The following is a 15128-nucleotide window of genomic DNA, read 5'->3' on the forward strand; positions in this document are numbered from 1 at the left end:
TAAGGAAAAGTGACTGCATTTAAGAAAACCAGCACGTCTAATAAATGATGGCAATAACCCAGCCCCATTATGGAGAGCAGTTACTGTCACCGTCTGTATCGCTGATGGTACAATTAACTTAATTAACACATACCTCTGTGGCAAGTCTGCTGAAATAACACTTTTCCTTTTCATATGTCCCAGCTTTGCCAGTGAGGCATCTCCAAGTCATGCATCTTCCAAGTTGAGAAGCCAGAGTATTAAATGGCTTTGAGTTGGTATGCAGAAAACAGAATTCCAGAATACTCACGTGGCTGGCAGCTCAAATTACCTAAAGCAATATTAGGAACCTCATCAAAATCTTGTAGAATAAGGCAGAACGACACCAATGCCTCCTAAAGTGGAGGTACGTCTGGGTGGGATGGTTGGGACGCCCTAGGGAAGCCATTCTCACCAAATCCAGAATAACTTTCCACAAGAATAACATCCTGTCCCTGCATGAGGTACAAACAAGGGAGCCTTCGGTCTGTCATGATGGTAACAAGGGGTAACAAGGGCTTTTGACAAATGGGAGTGAGTCTGTGTCTAGATAAGGAGCAAGTCTGTTGATGGGCCGCTTGGCCATAGCGCGGACTTCTGCTGATAGCCTTGGTTGAACGCCGTAGAGGGGTGGTCTGGGGAGACCTGGGATAAAGGGACATACCACTCCTATTTGGGGGTCTTTAGTTTCATTCCAGTTCTTTGGAGTAGTTGAAAACCTCTTAGGACTATTACCCTCTCTTTTCCCCTTTTCTCAAGTCCATGCATTCACTCATTTTCTACTTTTCTACCTATCTCTTCTGACTCTGTAGAGCTTTATTTTTTATTTCCATTCATCTTGACAATTCGCCCTACACTCCTTTACCGAATTGATTATTTCAGATATACAGCTCAACAATGAGATTACACTTTCCCTCAGTGCCAACATTCTTCTGTATTTCCCACAGCAACCTAGCAGGGGGCTGGTCCATGATAGAGGCTCAGGCAATAACTGTTGAATTTATTTTTTCTTCTTTCACTTCTTTCATTAAAAATTGGATGTACTAGTTCCAGAAGATTGCCTGCTTGTATTGGAGACCCAATATAACAGTGGCTTAAATAAGACAAGTTTATTTGTCTCCCACGTAATAGTATGGAGGTGGAAGGTCCAGGGTAGGCAGACAGCTTTGCTCCAGGAGGTCATCCTGGGACTCAGGTCCCTTCTGTTTGCTGCTCTGCTATCTCTAGTTGCAATTCTCACCTGCCTGGTCAAACATAGCACATCAAGCAGCAGCACAGAAGACAACAGAAGAATGTAGAGTAAGACTGGCCCTCAGAGATTCTTCACATCCTTTCTGTTACATCTAATTCATCGGTTCCAGGCCACAGGACCACAACTGGCTGCAACTGAGGCTCCAAAGTATGGTCCTTATTCTGGCAGGCCAGATGTCCAAATAAACATCAGAGTATGATTAATATAAAGCAGTGATTTCCAAGGTTTTAAACCATGATTCACAATAAGAAACATATTCTACATGACAATACAATACAGGCATCATACACACACAGAAATGAAAACTGTTTTGGAACTATTTTTACCCCTTCTTTGTGTAATGCATTTTTATATTTCACAAATGTTTTTTGTGATGAATGAATGGAGCGTGGCCTGCAATCTGAAAGGCGCTATTTTAGAAGGACGAGAGAAGAATCCTAGGGGGTAATTAGGGCTCTCTACCATTGGGAAGGAAGCATTTGGGTCTGACCTTAGGTGAGATCATTTACCTGCATCCTTTGGAGTGTACATCACAGTACCATCCACAGTACTGGAGAGATACAAGAAAATAAATAAATCAACCACAGTAATCAGACCACAAATCAATTGAGCAATCAATGAAATCTCAGAGAGTAAAGGTGAATCTCTACTGACACTTGAGATGAAATATTGAAGGCTAGAGGGGCTTTTCCACCAAGAGGTCCTCTAGGGATGGGAAAAGAAGAAATTCTTTTTGTCTCTTAATATGGGTTATGTGTAGATAAAACCCTCACACAAATATCCATCCTATTGATCCTTCTGTATTTTAAGCTTAACAGATAATTCAGATCAAAACCAAATTGATCTCATGTTAATTCTTTGTCATGGCCTCAAATTTATGAACTGTGTCAAGGGCAGCCTCATATATTCATTGTGCTAGTGTATCTCCCAGACCATCTTAATTCACTTTTGTGCTAGAGTAATCTATATACCAGATTTGTCATTCCTTCTATCTACTTCAAATCTGGGGAAAACCTCAGATCATGTGATGTTTTTTCCTGGACAGTTTCAACTGACTTTTGTAGATTTTTGACAGGGGGAAATAAAATCAACAACTCAAAGAACATTACACTACGTTTGTTATCAGAGCAACGGTTTTGGATGAGTTTGAAATGACTTTTAAATGATGTCACAATAGATGCTTTAAAGCAGGCCCAAATCTCTTGTGCCACGAGCACTGCTGGCTTAATTAGTTCTGGTGGGGGCTTCGTCATTAACTGCGAGCTAATTGTGTTAGTGGGCTCCTACTGCAGCGCTGCCAGAGGTTTGGGTTTTGGTAAACAGTGCATTTCCATGGCATTTATTGAAAGACGCCTGGTAAGTGGCAGGACAAGGATGTGCTTCACTACAGAGCTTTTCTTTGTTGCAGGCAGGGCCTCTGAACCACTCACTCCCAAGTTTTTGGTCACCTTTGCCGCTTCCCTGCTTCATCACTGCTTGGAGAGGCCCCATCCCACCACTTCAGACCTAATAAGTAGCAATAGAAGTCAGAAGTTTTTACTGTCTTAAAGCCTGCTAAAAGACTTCTGAAGAAATGAGTCCGTGTTTTCAGTCCTGTTTTCATTCCACGTCCCAAAGCTCATCCGGATCGGCGTCTGTGTTTGCTGCCTCCGGAGAGAGAGGCTAATTACTGGACAAAGCTGGGGATTAAGCTTCCCTCTTGCCCTTATGAAGGAACAGTCCCACTGGAACAGGGCTTAGGGCTTATTAGGAGAGTAGTGGAGAGAAAAGGTGTTTCCTCAGTGCAGCCATTCCCCATCCTTTTTGGATGAAGAGGAATGAAATGCACAGGGCTTTTCATCCAGCACCTTTGGCAATCACCAAGAGAGCCTTGCAAGGCCCCTGCAGATGGGGTATCTTTTGCCATCTATGCAAGCAATAAGACATGACAAGCACTTTATTTCATCAGGGCTGCACACCTTGAATGCATTTTGTGGCATAAGGCCAAAGTACAGATGACTTAAACTCTCACGAAATGCAATATTCTTTCACAAATGCATTAAAACCCTTGCACTGGCTTATTACTACTAAGAAGTGAAAATTACTTGAAAACTAAGGAGGAAGAGAGGTTTCCTAAGATAGGGTCCTAGGGGTCAGGCACCTTGACAGCCAATAAGAAGCCTCCATTTGCAAATAATGTTCAAAAGACACATCGTAATATATAGTCAGCCTGGAAAAGGGCTCTGAAATCTGAAAGCAGCTGGCTCTTCCTGTATTGCCAAAGGACAAATGTTGAAGTACAGCCCTAGAAGGTTAGATCGTGTCAGCATATAGACCGTTACACCAGCTTTCTGGGTTCGGATGAATACTATTTTCTCATTTTCCTAAAAGATTACACAAGGTCTTACGCGTTTATAAAAGAATTTTTAACACTTTTGGGTGAACTTGGCTTTTAAAAATTTGCCTTCGAGGATGAAGGCTCCAGGGTAGCTGCACTCTGGCCCTTCTAAGTCCTTCTCTCCCAGAGAGAGACACATTTGTAGATGATTAGAGAACTTCAGGTGGGAACTTTACTCTGCCTCTGGCTTTATGCCTTAAAATATGACCTAAGGCAAGCTATCATTTCCAAGAAATGAAATATGTCATATGTTACTATTAAAGTGAACCAGAAAAAGAGCATTCTATTACAATAATGGGTGTTGTTTTTTTAAAAAAAAGTAAATGTCAAATGCCCAAAGGAATAATACATATTTGATACTATTATTGGAACAGCAATGCCAGTAACTGCATGAGGTACTTATATTTAGTACTATTCCTATAGTAAAGGCATTTTATGTAAACCTTTCAGTAGAATTATTGTGTCAGAGGAAAATGAGATACAGCATCACTCATTATTCATGCAATCAGTATACATTTATTGGAGGTGACTGTGTGTCATTCATCAGTCTAGATGCTGGGGATGCAAAAATAAAATGAATAGAACATCTTCCTGCCTTCAAGGAACTCACATTCCATTTGAAGATACAGATATAGCAACCAACTACAATGCAATGTCACAACTGCTGTAATAAAGATTCCGACTGGTCCGTGAGAGTACACACTACAGAGAATGATTCTTCAAACAGGAGTCCTCGCTATCCTTAGTGGCCTGTTCAAGCTGAGCTGGATCTTCACATACTCATCTATCAGGATGAAGTGTATACGAAGCAGATGGAACGGCATGGGCAAAGATGTTGCAGAAAAAAAAAAAAAAAGCACGGCACGTTTAGGTAATGATGAGTGGTTTTGTGTAGCTACGGAGGTAAGCCTGTCAAACTGTCTAATGTCAAATACTTTGATAGACTAGTTTGAGTTAAAAAAAAACCTTGAGTGATTTTTGAGCAGTATAATTTGACAAAATGAATGTATTTTGCATTATACTGTATAGGGCCAAGGCAACGAAAGTAGGAGACAAAATACTGCATGGAATAAAACTGTCATACTCACCATGACTCAACTGTTAACTTACAAAAATACACTTACATCAAGAAATGCAAGAAAATTGCTTACTTCATGTGCTTATGGGTGGATTGAACCTAATTTTGTAGCATTAAAACCAATTTCCCACTGAGAAAACATGTCACAGAGGATGGCATGAACCTTTCTAATTATTAACAATATTTGATATTTCAATGTCACCTTTCATCCCGAGATCAGTCCTGTACACATGGGAACAGATAAGCTCCAAGGAAACAGAGATAATACTAATACAGTAATTCACACTGCATTTCTATCGTCTATATTCCAAGAGCTTTCCAGCCATGTATTTCTCTTACTTTTACTTTTAGAAGGTGGTGGATATAGTTGTAAAGAAGAGGTTTCTTTTTTGTTTTTTTTTATTAACTCCTACTACAAGAAGTCTTAGCATGGAGTAAGGGCCACATCTTTCCATACACAGCTGTCCTTGGGAGATCATTCCCCTTTCCTTAGCTTCTTTGCTTGCTGATCTCCTTCTGAGACACAGCAGTGTGCTGTGTTTTCATGGATTCTCCAACTTTCTCCAAAGATTAACATCACCATCATCATCATCATCACAACAACCTTAACTACTATTGCTGCTCCTTATAAAACACTCACTTTATGCCTGCCCTGTTCTAGTATTCTAGGAACTTTAGAAATACACCACATTAATTTCACACCAACATTATAGACGAGTGCTGTTCAACAGAACTTTCTGTGATGATGGAAATGGTCTATATCTGTGCTGTCCAATATGGTATCCACTAGCCACAGGGGATTATGGAGCACTTGAAATGTAGCTAGTGCTACTGAAGAACTGCATTTTTCTTTTATTTAATTTTCATTGAAATAGCCTCATGGCTAGTGACTACTACTGCTGTATTGGACAACACAGTATGTACTTTGTGGTTTATTAAAAAAAAAAGTCTGTTTTCATCAACAGTAAGAACTTAATGAAGACTAGTGTGAGTGAATAGTTCAGAAATATCTTGAAGCTACAAATATTTTAAAAGAAGTCCCATGTTTTACATTTGGAGAACTTTTATCCCACCCTTTCTGCTTGCTATTAAAATTTTACTTAAACGATGCCTGTGGAATGGTAGGAAAACATAGGATCATTTCTAAACAAAGAACACTTTAAAAAGATGCAGATGATGTCCTTAAATGAACATTTATTTTTGTTTTGTATTTTATTTATCATTGTCATCCAACCATCCCACATGGTCAGCAATGATAAGCTATAGGCCATCCACTGAAAATTGGGATTCCAGTTACTGATTTTTCCAAAGGAAGACATTCACCTCTGCTTATAAAAAGGAATGATGAAAGAGGATTTTATGTTTTGGGTGTCCACGGAGAAACAGACTTCAGATAAACTCTTAAGTCACATTTCCACACTTCTCTCACTAAAACCACCTCCCCAGGATTTCTCTAGTTTGTGTGTGAAAATATGGGAATAAACTTCTTTAACGTGAAGAAGCTGATTGGAAGACAATCACATTTCCGTTAGTCCGCTCTGTAACTTAGACTGTTACCACTGCCAGAGAAAGAGAACTTAAGTAGCCCTTGGTTTGAACCATCTGTCGCGAAAATGTGACATATGTTTGCTTCGTTTACTCAACAACCAAGTGTAAACTGATACACTGAACAAGGAATCCGTGTGTGGTGTGACTACGTGTGTGTGTGTGTGTGTGTGTTCGCGCGCGTGAGGAAGGGGGTGCTTGATGAGGGCTTCAGTCTCCTCATACCTGCCCCCGAGGAACACGTGCACAGGAGCGCAGATCCGTGGGATGTCCCCGGGGTTTGGGGCGCCAGTCGACGTGCAGACACACTCCAAACAAAGCGCCGCACGCAAGAGAGCGGCCGCCGCAGCAGCAAGGGGCGCGCCCGGCTGATGTCTAGTTGAATGGAGAGCTACCCAGCCCTCCCCTTTCCTCCTCCTTTTCTCCCCGCTCTTACACCCCGCTTTCAAACTTCAACCAAAGCCCTTGCCCTTTTCAATTACCCCCAGCCCCACCCCTCGATCTTCTCTCTCCTCGGCAGCCCATTGTCTAGTACAATGGGTTTGCATATTTGGCAGCTGGGCTCACCCACCCTTGATTCAAACTCTGTTTCCCTAAGAGATGAACTTAGACATCAGCAAAGATCCCCAATACAAGTCCTGAGCACCTGGACGAGCTTGCGACTGCGGGCTGTTTCCCAGACCCCTCTCTGGACACAGCGTAGACTTCGGTGTCCCGGGCGCCCCCCTCCCTACCCGGCGTGTGAGGAGGGGAGCGTGTGTTCAGGGCGCGGTAGCGGGGTAGGCAGCCCGGCTGAGAACGAGTGGTCCCAAGGATTGGGGTGAAGGGCTGTGCGTGTGTTGAACCTTTAAATTTATTATTATTTTAAAATTTACTTTTGAAACAGCCAAGATGGAGGTCAGTTTATAAATTTCCCAGAGCCAGGTCTGACGCGGTTTAAATGCAGTGGGTCAGGGGTTCCGCTTTTGTCTCCTTGTACAAGCTCGAGGAGAGAGGTAAAGGCTGCGTGTGCATCTGTGAGTGTGAGCGCGTTGGTGGATGATTGGGTGGGCGCATCCCGCGATCGCAGCTCCGAGGGCCTGGGTCTGAGTGTGTTTTTAACACGCCACGTCTTGGAGTCACAGCCGTGAGTGACGTGGGGAAAAACTTTATGTTCGGAAGAAGGGTCTGGTTTGATTGCGCTAGGACGGAGAAAGAAAGAGCCCTTGTGCATCGTGCCCTCGTGTGTGTGAGAGAGACAGACACAGAGAGAGAGAGACAGAGAGACTAAGCGGCGCTAGCGGCCGGCTGCAGAGCACTGTGTGTCCTGTGCGCGCTGGCGGGATCTGGCCCCGGGTCCCACCGCCCGCGAGTGTGTGTATCTGCGGCGTCCCTGCCGGCGAGTATCAGAGGGGGCTGGCGGTGTGCTGCGGGGTGGCAGGGGCAGGCGGAGGGGCTTCTGGCAAAGAACTCTGGCCTCGGAACCCGCTGCCCGCCGCGCATCTCCCAATAAACACTAACATCCCTAAAGGGCATCCGAGCCGGGGCTCTGCTGGGAAATCATCCTGGCCCAAATCGATCTTCTGAGCTCTCGGAGATTACTGCATCTTTCTTCGTAGCGCAGAGACGTGAGCCTGGAAAGGGAAGGAGAGGGCGACAACACCTCCCACCCAAATAAATAAATAAATAAATAAACTGGCTTCTCGCCGCAGCTGGAAACGGTCGATTGAGCCCAGGTTGGTGGCATTTGGAGAGAGTTTTCTCATTCTGTCGGCTTGGGAACCCGCCGCCACTCCCCCACTCCCCTCTACCCCCCTTGTAGGCGCCCCTCAACTTTGGGGCCCAGGGGCGTGCGCGGTGCGGGGCTGCACCTGCCCTGGCGCTCCGGGGCTGCGGGCCCGTGAGTTCGGCCTGGGTGGCAGCGTTGATGTGCCGGACGCCAGGGCGCTGGGCTAGTGTGTATGCGCGGCGCGGACGCCAAGGAGCAAGCAGAGGACCGAGCGGCGGGTAGGGGCGCAGGAGCCGGGTTTCGGCCCCAAACGGGACGTAGGTTCCCCCTCTCCAGGCTGCCTCGGAACGGAGGCGAGCCCGGGGAGGAGGGGATACAGCGATGGGGGGCAGCGATTGGTGGTTTGGGTGGGGAGGGCTGGCTGAGCGAGCTAGCTGGCGCAACGAGGGGGGTGGCGAACTTCCCGGGAGAAGGGGTTTTCCCGGGAGAAGGGGCTTTTTCCGCGAGAAAGAGCTGCCGCCGCCGAGTGCTTAGACTCCAGGCAGCGGCCGGCTCCGCTCGCCCCGCTCGGAAAGTAACGTTATTTATTTATTTGCTTGCGTTCAGCCTCTTGGGTTGGACCCAATAAACACCCCCTTGGACTTCGGGAGCCCGCCTCCGACCTCTCCAGCCTCCACCCTGCCCGTGCAGGCGGCTCCCCGGAATACACGCACATGCACTCCCGGCACCCCCTCCCCGCGCCCCGACCCGGGCAGGGGGTGGGCCCTCACCCGGGCGCTAAAAAGTCCCCCTAGGCGGGAGCAGGGGAGGGCAGAGGGGCGGGGAGGCTCCAGCACTCTCCGCTCTCGTTTCAAAGCGCGCTCTCCCTTCCAGGTTGGGTCGGACCTGAACCTCTAAAAGCGGAACCGCCTCCCGCCCTCTAGCCAGCAGCCCGCTCGGAGCTGAGTCGCCGGCGGCGGTAGCGGCGGACGGACCGGGGAGTTTCCTCTCGCATTGGATGGAGCTGAACTTCGGGCGGCCAGAGCAGCGCGGCCGTCCGGGAATCGCTGCGTGCTGAGCTCCCTCGGCGAGACCCAGCGGCAGCTCTGGATTTTCGGGGGGGCGGGGACCAGCTGCGCGCCGGCACCATGTTCTTGGCGACCCTGTACTTCGTACTGCCGCTTCTGGGTAAGTCGAGGCCGCCGCTAGCTTTCTTATCCGCTGAGTCTTCTTGGGGAGTACTAGAGGCAGCCCCCCAGTACCCCCTCCCCCCAAAAAAAATTACGGCGCGGGCGCGGTGGGTGTGGGACCGCGAAGTTTCGTTTTGGGGAAGGGGATCCTGAATCCTCAGCACCCCGGGCTGGGGGGTGGGGCAGGGGTGGCGCAGCACTCGCCCGCAGCTTTTCTTCCTTGGTTTTTGTTTCCTACGTTTTTAATGACCTAGCCTGGCGGGAAATTAAAGCGTCCGAGCCCTCCAGCCCCAAGCCCGACGCCCCTTGCAAGTCCCGGGGAGCTTGCGGAGGCGCGGGGGGGCAGGTGGGGTGTGGGCGAGCACCGGGCCAGGAGAGCAAACTTGGAAGGGAAAACTTTTCCTGGAATAGCATCTCGGTGCTCCCCGCCGGGCGGGCCGGGTATCAGGGCTCACCCTCTCCGCGTGCAACGCCCAGCCCGCCGCCGTTCTCCCCTGGCGAAAGCCCCCGGGCTTCAGTCGGGCCGGGCCGAGAGAGTGGCTGGAGCCGGGAACTGCGGGAGGGCGGCCCTGGAGGCCGAGCAGCCGCTGAGGCTGGTCGGTCCCGGGGCGCAGGGCCTGCACGCGCGGTGGGCAGCGTTGGCTCGCGGGCAAACCGCAAAAAGCCCGCAAAGCCTCGGGGCGCCCCGGGGGTTGGGTAGGGGGAGACTAGCGGCAGGAGGTGCCCGGGCGGGAAGATGGACCCCCCAGGCGTAGGGGGGCGGACGCGCTCCGGGAGCCGGGAGCCGCAGAAGGCTGCTCCTGCGCGCGTCCTCCCCCACGGCTGGCGCACCGCGCCCCAGCCCAGCCGCACTCACGCTCCCTCCCCTCCCCCCCACAAGACGTGCTCCTGTCGGCCGAGGTCAGCGGCGGGGATCGCCTGGACTGCGTGAAAGCCAGCGATCAGTGCTTGAAAGAGCAGAGCTGCAGCACCAAGTACCGCACGCTCAGGCAGTGCGTGGCGGGCAAGGAGACCAACTTCAGCTTGACATCGGGCCTGGAGGCCAAAGACGAGTGCCGCAGCGCCATGGAGGCCCTCAAACAGAAGTCGCTTTATAACTGCCGCTGCAAGCGGGGTATGAAGAAGGAGAAGAACTGTCTGCGCATCTACTGGAGCATGTACCAGAGCCTGCAGGGTACGCGACCGTCTTCTTTTCCCCCTCCCCCAGCCCCTGAAGGCAGGCGGGTCCCTAGGCCCGGGGTCCGGCTGACCTCATCCTCCACTCACTTCTCCCCAGCTGCAGAATGAGGACCTTTCATTGGCCCCCAGGGACGTGGGCAGCTGGTGTTTGCTGCCGGTCTGGTTGTTGGAAAACCCGTGAGGGGGTGAAGGGACATCCCAGGGACCCCGCTGACCTCTTTGAAACTTGGTCGGAACATCGGAGTAGGAATCCGTTAAAGGCCTGGCTTCCCAGGGTAATCCAAAGGCTTCCACTGCATCTTGCCTGGATTTCCCCCCTCTCTTCTTTCCTTCTGTCTATACTGACATAAGATAAAGAATTGAGAATGAAAGGTCCAGTGGAATCTATTCTATCTTTACCCCCCTCAAACCTACTCAAAGGCAGATGTGGGAAAAAAAAATTTTGTCATCTTAGATTACCTGAGTCTTAAACCAGCTGGTGTAGTTCAGCCTTGGTTAGTGCAGAAGTGGCTCAGAGAGGGCAAGGTCTACTTGTCATAGCCATCCATTACAGGGGCAGTTTTTCGGTCCTTGTGTGCCAGAGGTGGGTCACGTTTGTAAATCTGACTCAAACATTCAGTGCATTCATTCTCCACTGAGTCTGAGGCTCAAAATTTGTAATATACAGATTTGACCTCTCAGCTGCCACTTCCTCCAGAACGTACTAATGAAAACCTGTTTCAGAGACGTAGTGTTTAATAGCCAGGGTACCTGCTTTCTGACTGCATGGCATTTTTTGGGAGTAAGAAAAAGGGCCAGCTTTGTTCTTCTATTGGCTCCTGGAGGCAAGCTGGGCTTGTGACGTCACTGGTTCCTTCCTCTCTGATTTCATTCCTTTGCAAAGAGTGGGAGAGTTTTCTGGCAAGATCAGGCTGGGTTGCTCTCCAATGTTTTCATGGCACTATGGGGAGAGCCAGGACAACAGAGGCAGAGGGAGTGAAGAGAAATAACCAGAGCCAAATAGAGGCATTTGAAATCTTTGAAAGTTTCAGTATCTTTTTGTTACACAATCATAACATAATTAGAATTCAGATTCAGTAACGAAAACTGACTGAAATATATCTGTTTTCCAGATCTGAGTCCAATCTTTCTGTTGTTTTTAGGAAATGATCTGCTTGAAGATTCCCCGTATGAACCAGTTAACAGCAGATTGTCTGATATATTCCGGGTAGTCCCATTCATACCAGGTAAGCAGATTTATACTTTCACTCTGATGCCTTCGCCTGCTTGAAATCTATTGGCTTACATTCTCTTTGGCTCTCAAGTAGTGTATAAGTAGATAGTTGAATGGCACAGTGTTTCTGGGAAATTAGAAATAAGATGATGATAATGAAGAGGCAGAATGCCTAGAGATGATTGTATGACTTGAAAGTAATTCTAAATGAAGTAATGTTGTGTGGTGGTTTGAGAGAGGTTGGAAGGAGGTGACTTTGTTGAATTTTTTTTTTCCACGTTAAAATATGATTGGCCAACTCTTGCAAAGGGAGTGCCACTTCTGTCTGTAGGTGGCAATCGTATTCCCTTCTTGCATACTGTACACAGTGCCTCCCTGGAAATGGGACATGTTTAAATGATGCCACTTTTCTTTACGAGACACCTGAAGATAATCTTAGATTGTTGAAGAATTTTGGTTGGACTCACTTGTCTGCCTTTGATTTAAAAGATTAAGCTCAACCATTTGTTAGCAGTTTTTTGTTTTGTTTCTAATTTTTCCTGAGCAAGTGTGTACATATACAGGAGAATGTATTACTGACCTTTCAAAAGTGGTCTCAATTCCCATAGTCTGTTTTGTCTCTCTTTGCAAATCTACATGTGGTTTGGAAGTGACCTTAGTTTTTGAATTAAGTTTTTCATAACATCTACATTCAGACAACCCCATAAATAATGAGTAAGGCAGTGATTTCCCTTAATGACATAGAGATTCCAGACTGATGTTGACTTTTTTGTTTACAGTTAAGACTTTTTCTCAAGTATATATAGCCATCACAAATTGTATGTTTCTTGGTTAACCATGGTGGTTCACGTTGAATTTGTTTCTATGAGATATGGTGGTTTGGTACTGGTGAGAGTGTTCTGGTGTTCTAAATGTTTTATGTTTTCCTGCAGAAAGACATAGAACCAAGGAAGTATGTAAATACTGAAATTATGTGTGGGTGTATTATACACACGTTCATTCATTCACAGACATCCATTCTATATACATTCTCGCCTTTGGGATTTTGGCAATGAGCCAGACAGATGTCTGTTTCATTCTCCACTGAAAGTGACTTGGTCATTCTTGGATACCACTGACTTGTCTGGATTTCTTTGACGAATGTCAGAAATTCTTCCGCACGGACCAAGCCCCCCTCGTTCATTTGTTTGGATCCCTCTCTCAAACCGGTGTCTTTTCATAGCAAATATGATCCTCGATTTGTGAGACCCAGCCTGCCGAGGTCTCAGAAGCCATAATGAATTACTCAGAGCCAGGAAGGTCTTGTCTAGAGCTACATTTCATATCTCAAGGGCGTTGGATTTAGGTTCCAGCTGTAATGAGCTTTGACCTCTGACAGTGACTGTGTTCCTTAAGTGGGTATAGGAAAGCCAAATGGAGCCTTGAGAGGTTTTAAGTCACTGAGTAATGCATATTACCCCGTTTGGCATTTGTAGGATGGAGAGGGACAGAGGTTCAGGGTGATGAGTGTTGTGGTTGATGAGAATCTCTCTGTCTTGAGAGTCTCTGAGGTAACCAGGACAACAGGGCCTTTGCCTTTTGCAGATAGGGTAGTAATCCGAGTTTCCATATTTGGATTTCTCTGCCCAAGGGGAAGAGGATGTTTATCCACATACACTAAGTGTGAGCTGAATCCTCTCACCGAACAAGACATGTTTGACGTTCTTGAGTTTCCATTTTTTTGGACTCTTCAAACCCACAGCCACCTTTGCCATTGTTTACTTGATCACCAGTTAAAAGGCCATATGGAGGTATTATCCATGGCAGGAACAAGGAAGGGAACAAGAATAAGGTAGAATCTAAAAACTGTCATCTGAGGCCTGAGCTACAGAAGGGAAATAAAGCAGCCTCGTCTGGTGAGAACTGCAGTGGGAGGTCGGAGGGATTACTCTCCTGGAAACGCAATAGCGGAAGCAGAAGCGTCGGCCTCTAAGGCGCTTTGAAGGGCTCTAGGAAGTGCCTTTTCTGTGCGCGGATGCTGGTGCGGTTTTTAGGGGCCTCACCAGGCAGTGGGCTAGAGGACACAATGGAAGAAGTGAGCCAGTGCACGAGGACGTTGGAGGAGAGGAGAGAACAAGGAATGTGTCTTGGGAGCCAAGAGGGCAGAGCTCTGTGGGCGCTCAGAGGCTCAGAGGATGGACCTATCAGGTGGTGTTTCACATCTGTGTCTCTCAGCCACAACTCTGCTCTTTAACCTCCATTCTGCCTCACCTTTTCTTCTTCACAAACGTTCAAGAAGCAGCAAGAAATAGTGATTTGAAAGGAAGATGAGCCTGTCTGCAATGTTTTTGGACTCTCTGGAGGGTGAGAGCAAAGAAGGAGAAATTTGGAAAGTGCGATGGGTGCAGAGAAAAGCCTGAAGATGGAGGATCAGAGGGAGGATGTAAGGCCCTCTGTGGCAGCGAGAGATTAAAAAAAGGGCTCCAGTGTTTAAAAGTATTGATTGGGAGGTTAGATTTTGTAGAGAAGAATCAAGAAATGCCAGACCTTCCTCAAATGTAATCAAAGTTGATGGTATTGTAAACAAGAGTCAAGTGGAGAGATCATGGGGAAAGAGTGATGCTGGGATTTTTTTTTTTTCTTAACATCTTTATTGGTCCTGATGCTGGGATTTGAACATCCTAAATCTGATTTAGTGAACGACAAAGGTCTAGGTCTCTGGCTTTGCCACCATTTCCCTGCCAAGTCCCAGGAGTGGCTTAGACCTTCCCAGGAAGCCTTAGGATCTTGAGATTGGTCCCCAAGTAATTGGAAATGGCTTTGCCCGGAATCAGATGCCCCTAAACCCTCTTTTGAGTCTGTCCCCTTTTTGAATGATGCTATCAATAATGAGCCATGTTTAGCATTTCTGTTTTAATGTACCATCATATATGTGTAACTGTTAAACAGAAACTTTCTTAAAATGTTTGTATGTTGAAGGAGAGCCTTATAAGGTCATCTGCTGTCTTGTCAAATCATGATAAGAGAGAAGGGCTGGTAAATAACAGCTGCTAGGGGTATATGGTGGCCCTCTCCTTTCCACTCAGCTCTCTAATCATGTTGTCACTATATTTGAGAACTCCTGTAAGTTCTTTTTTATCTATCCTGGCATATGGTAAATTCCTTTGTAGGCTAGCTTGGCCCTGCCCTTCCTCTCTAAGCCACATCACCTCTCCGGTCAAGCTCACTGAGCAATCCATTCCCAGATATTTTATGTGCGTTCACTTTCCCATGCCTTGACACTTGGCTTTGCCTTTGTTTGGGAGGTTTCTATTAGTTCTTCAAGACCAAGATCAGGTTTCATCTCTGAGGGCCATGCTGGAATTCCCCCAGACAGGCACTTCCACTCAGGACTCTCTCATGCTACAATTCACTCTTGCCTTTATGATAGCTGTTAATCACAGACTATCGAGAGGACTTATTTATGTGTCTGTCTTTCCCACTGGGAAGTCGGGGATTTGCTTGTAATGGCGGGTGTTCGCTCAGCACCGAGCATCTTTCCTGGTTCTGAGCAGGCGTCTCATTAACCATGAGTGGTTGAATATCAGAGAAAGGACGTAGAGATCGTCTA

At 47.3% G+C, this 15128-nt stretch overlaps 1 protein-coding gene across 4 annotated transcripts in view; it reads left to right on the forward strand.

Annotated features, from left to right (window-relative positions):
- Window positions 1-8186: 8186 nt before the first annotated feature.
- GFRA1 (GDNF family receptor alpha 1) overlaps window positions 8187-15128 on the forward strand; it is a 205739-nt gene continuing 198797 nt past the window's right edge. The window contains exons 1-4 of one of the 4 annotated variants that reach the window (XM_067709299.1): window positions 8187-8256; window positions 8852-9145; window positions 10028-10321; window positions 11469-11552. In XM_067709299.1, the coding sequence (XP_067565400.1) occupies window positions 9106-9145; window positions 10028-10321; window positions 11469-11552 (418 nt within the window). In that variant the 5' untranslated portion in view covers window positions 8187-8256; window positions 8852-9105. Of the gene's footprint in view, window positions 8257-8419; window positions 8553-8577; window positions 9146-10027; window positions 10322-11468; window positions 11553-15128 lie in introns of those variants that run through there. The other 3 variants (XM_067709298.1, XM_067709297.1, XM_067709300.1) reach the window with 3 other exon arrangements.

The sequence above is a fragment of the Pseudorca crassidens genome, chromosome 16, assembly GCF_039906515.1.
Source record: "Pseudorca crassidens isolate mPseCra1 chromosome 16, mPseCra1.hap1, whole genome shotgun sequence".
In the NCBI taxonomy this organism is placed as follows: Eukaryota; Metazoa; Chordata; class Mammalia; order Artiodactyla; family Delphinidae; genus Pseudorca; species Pseudorca crassidens.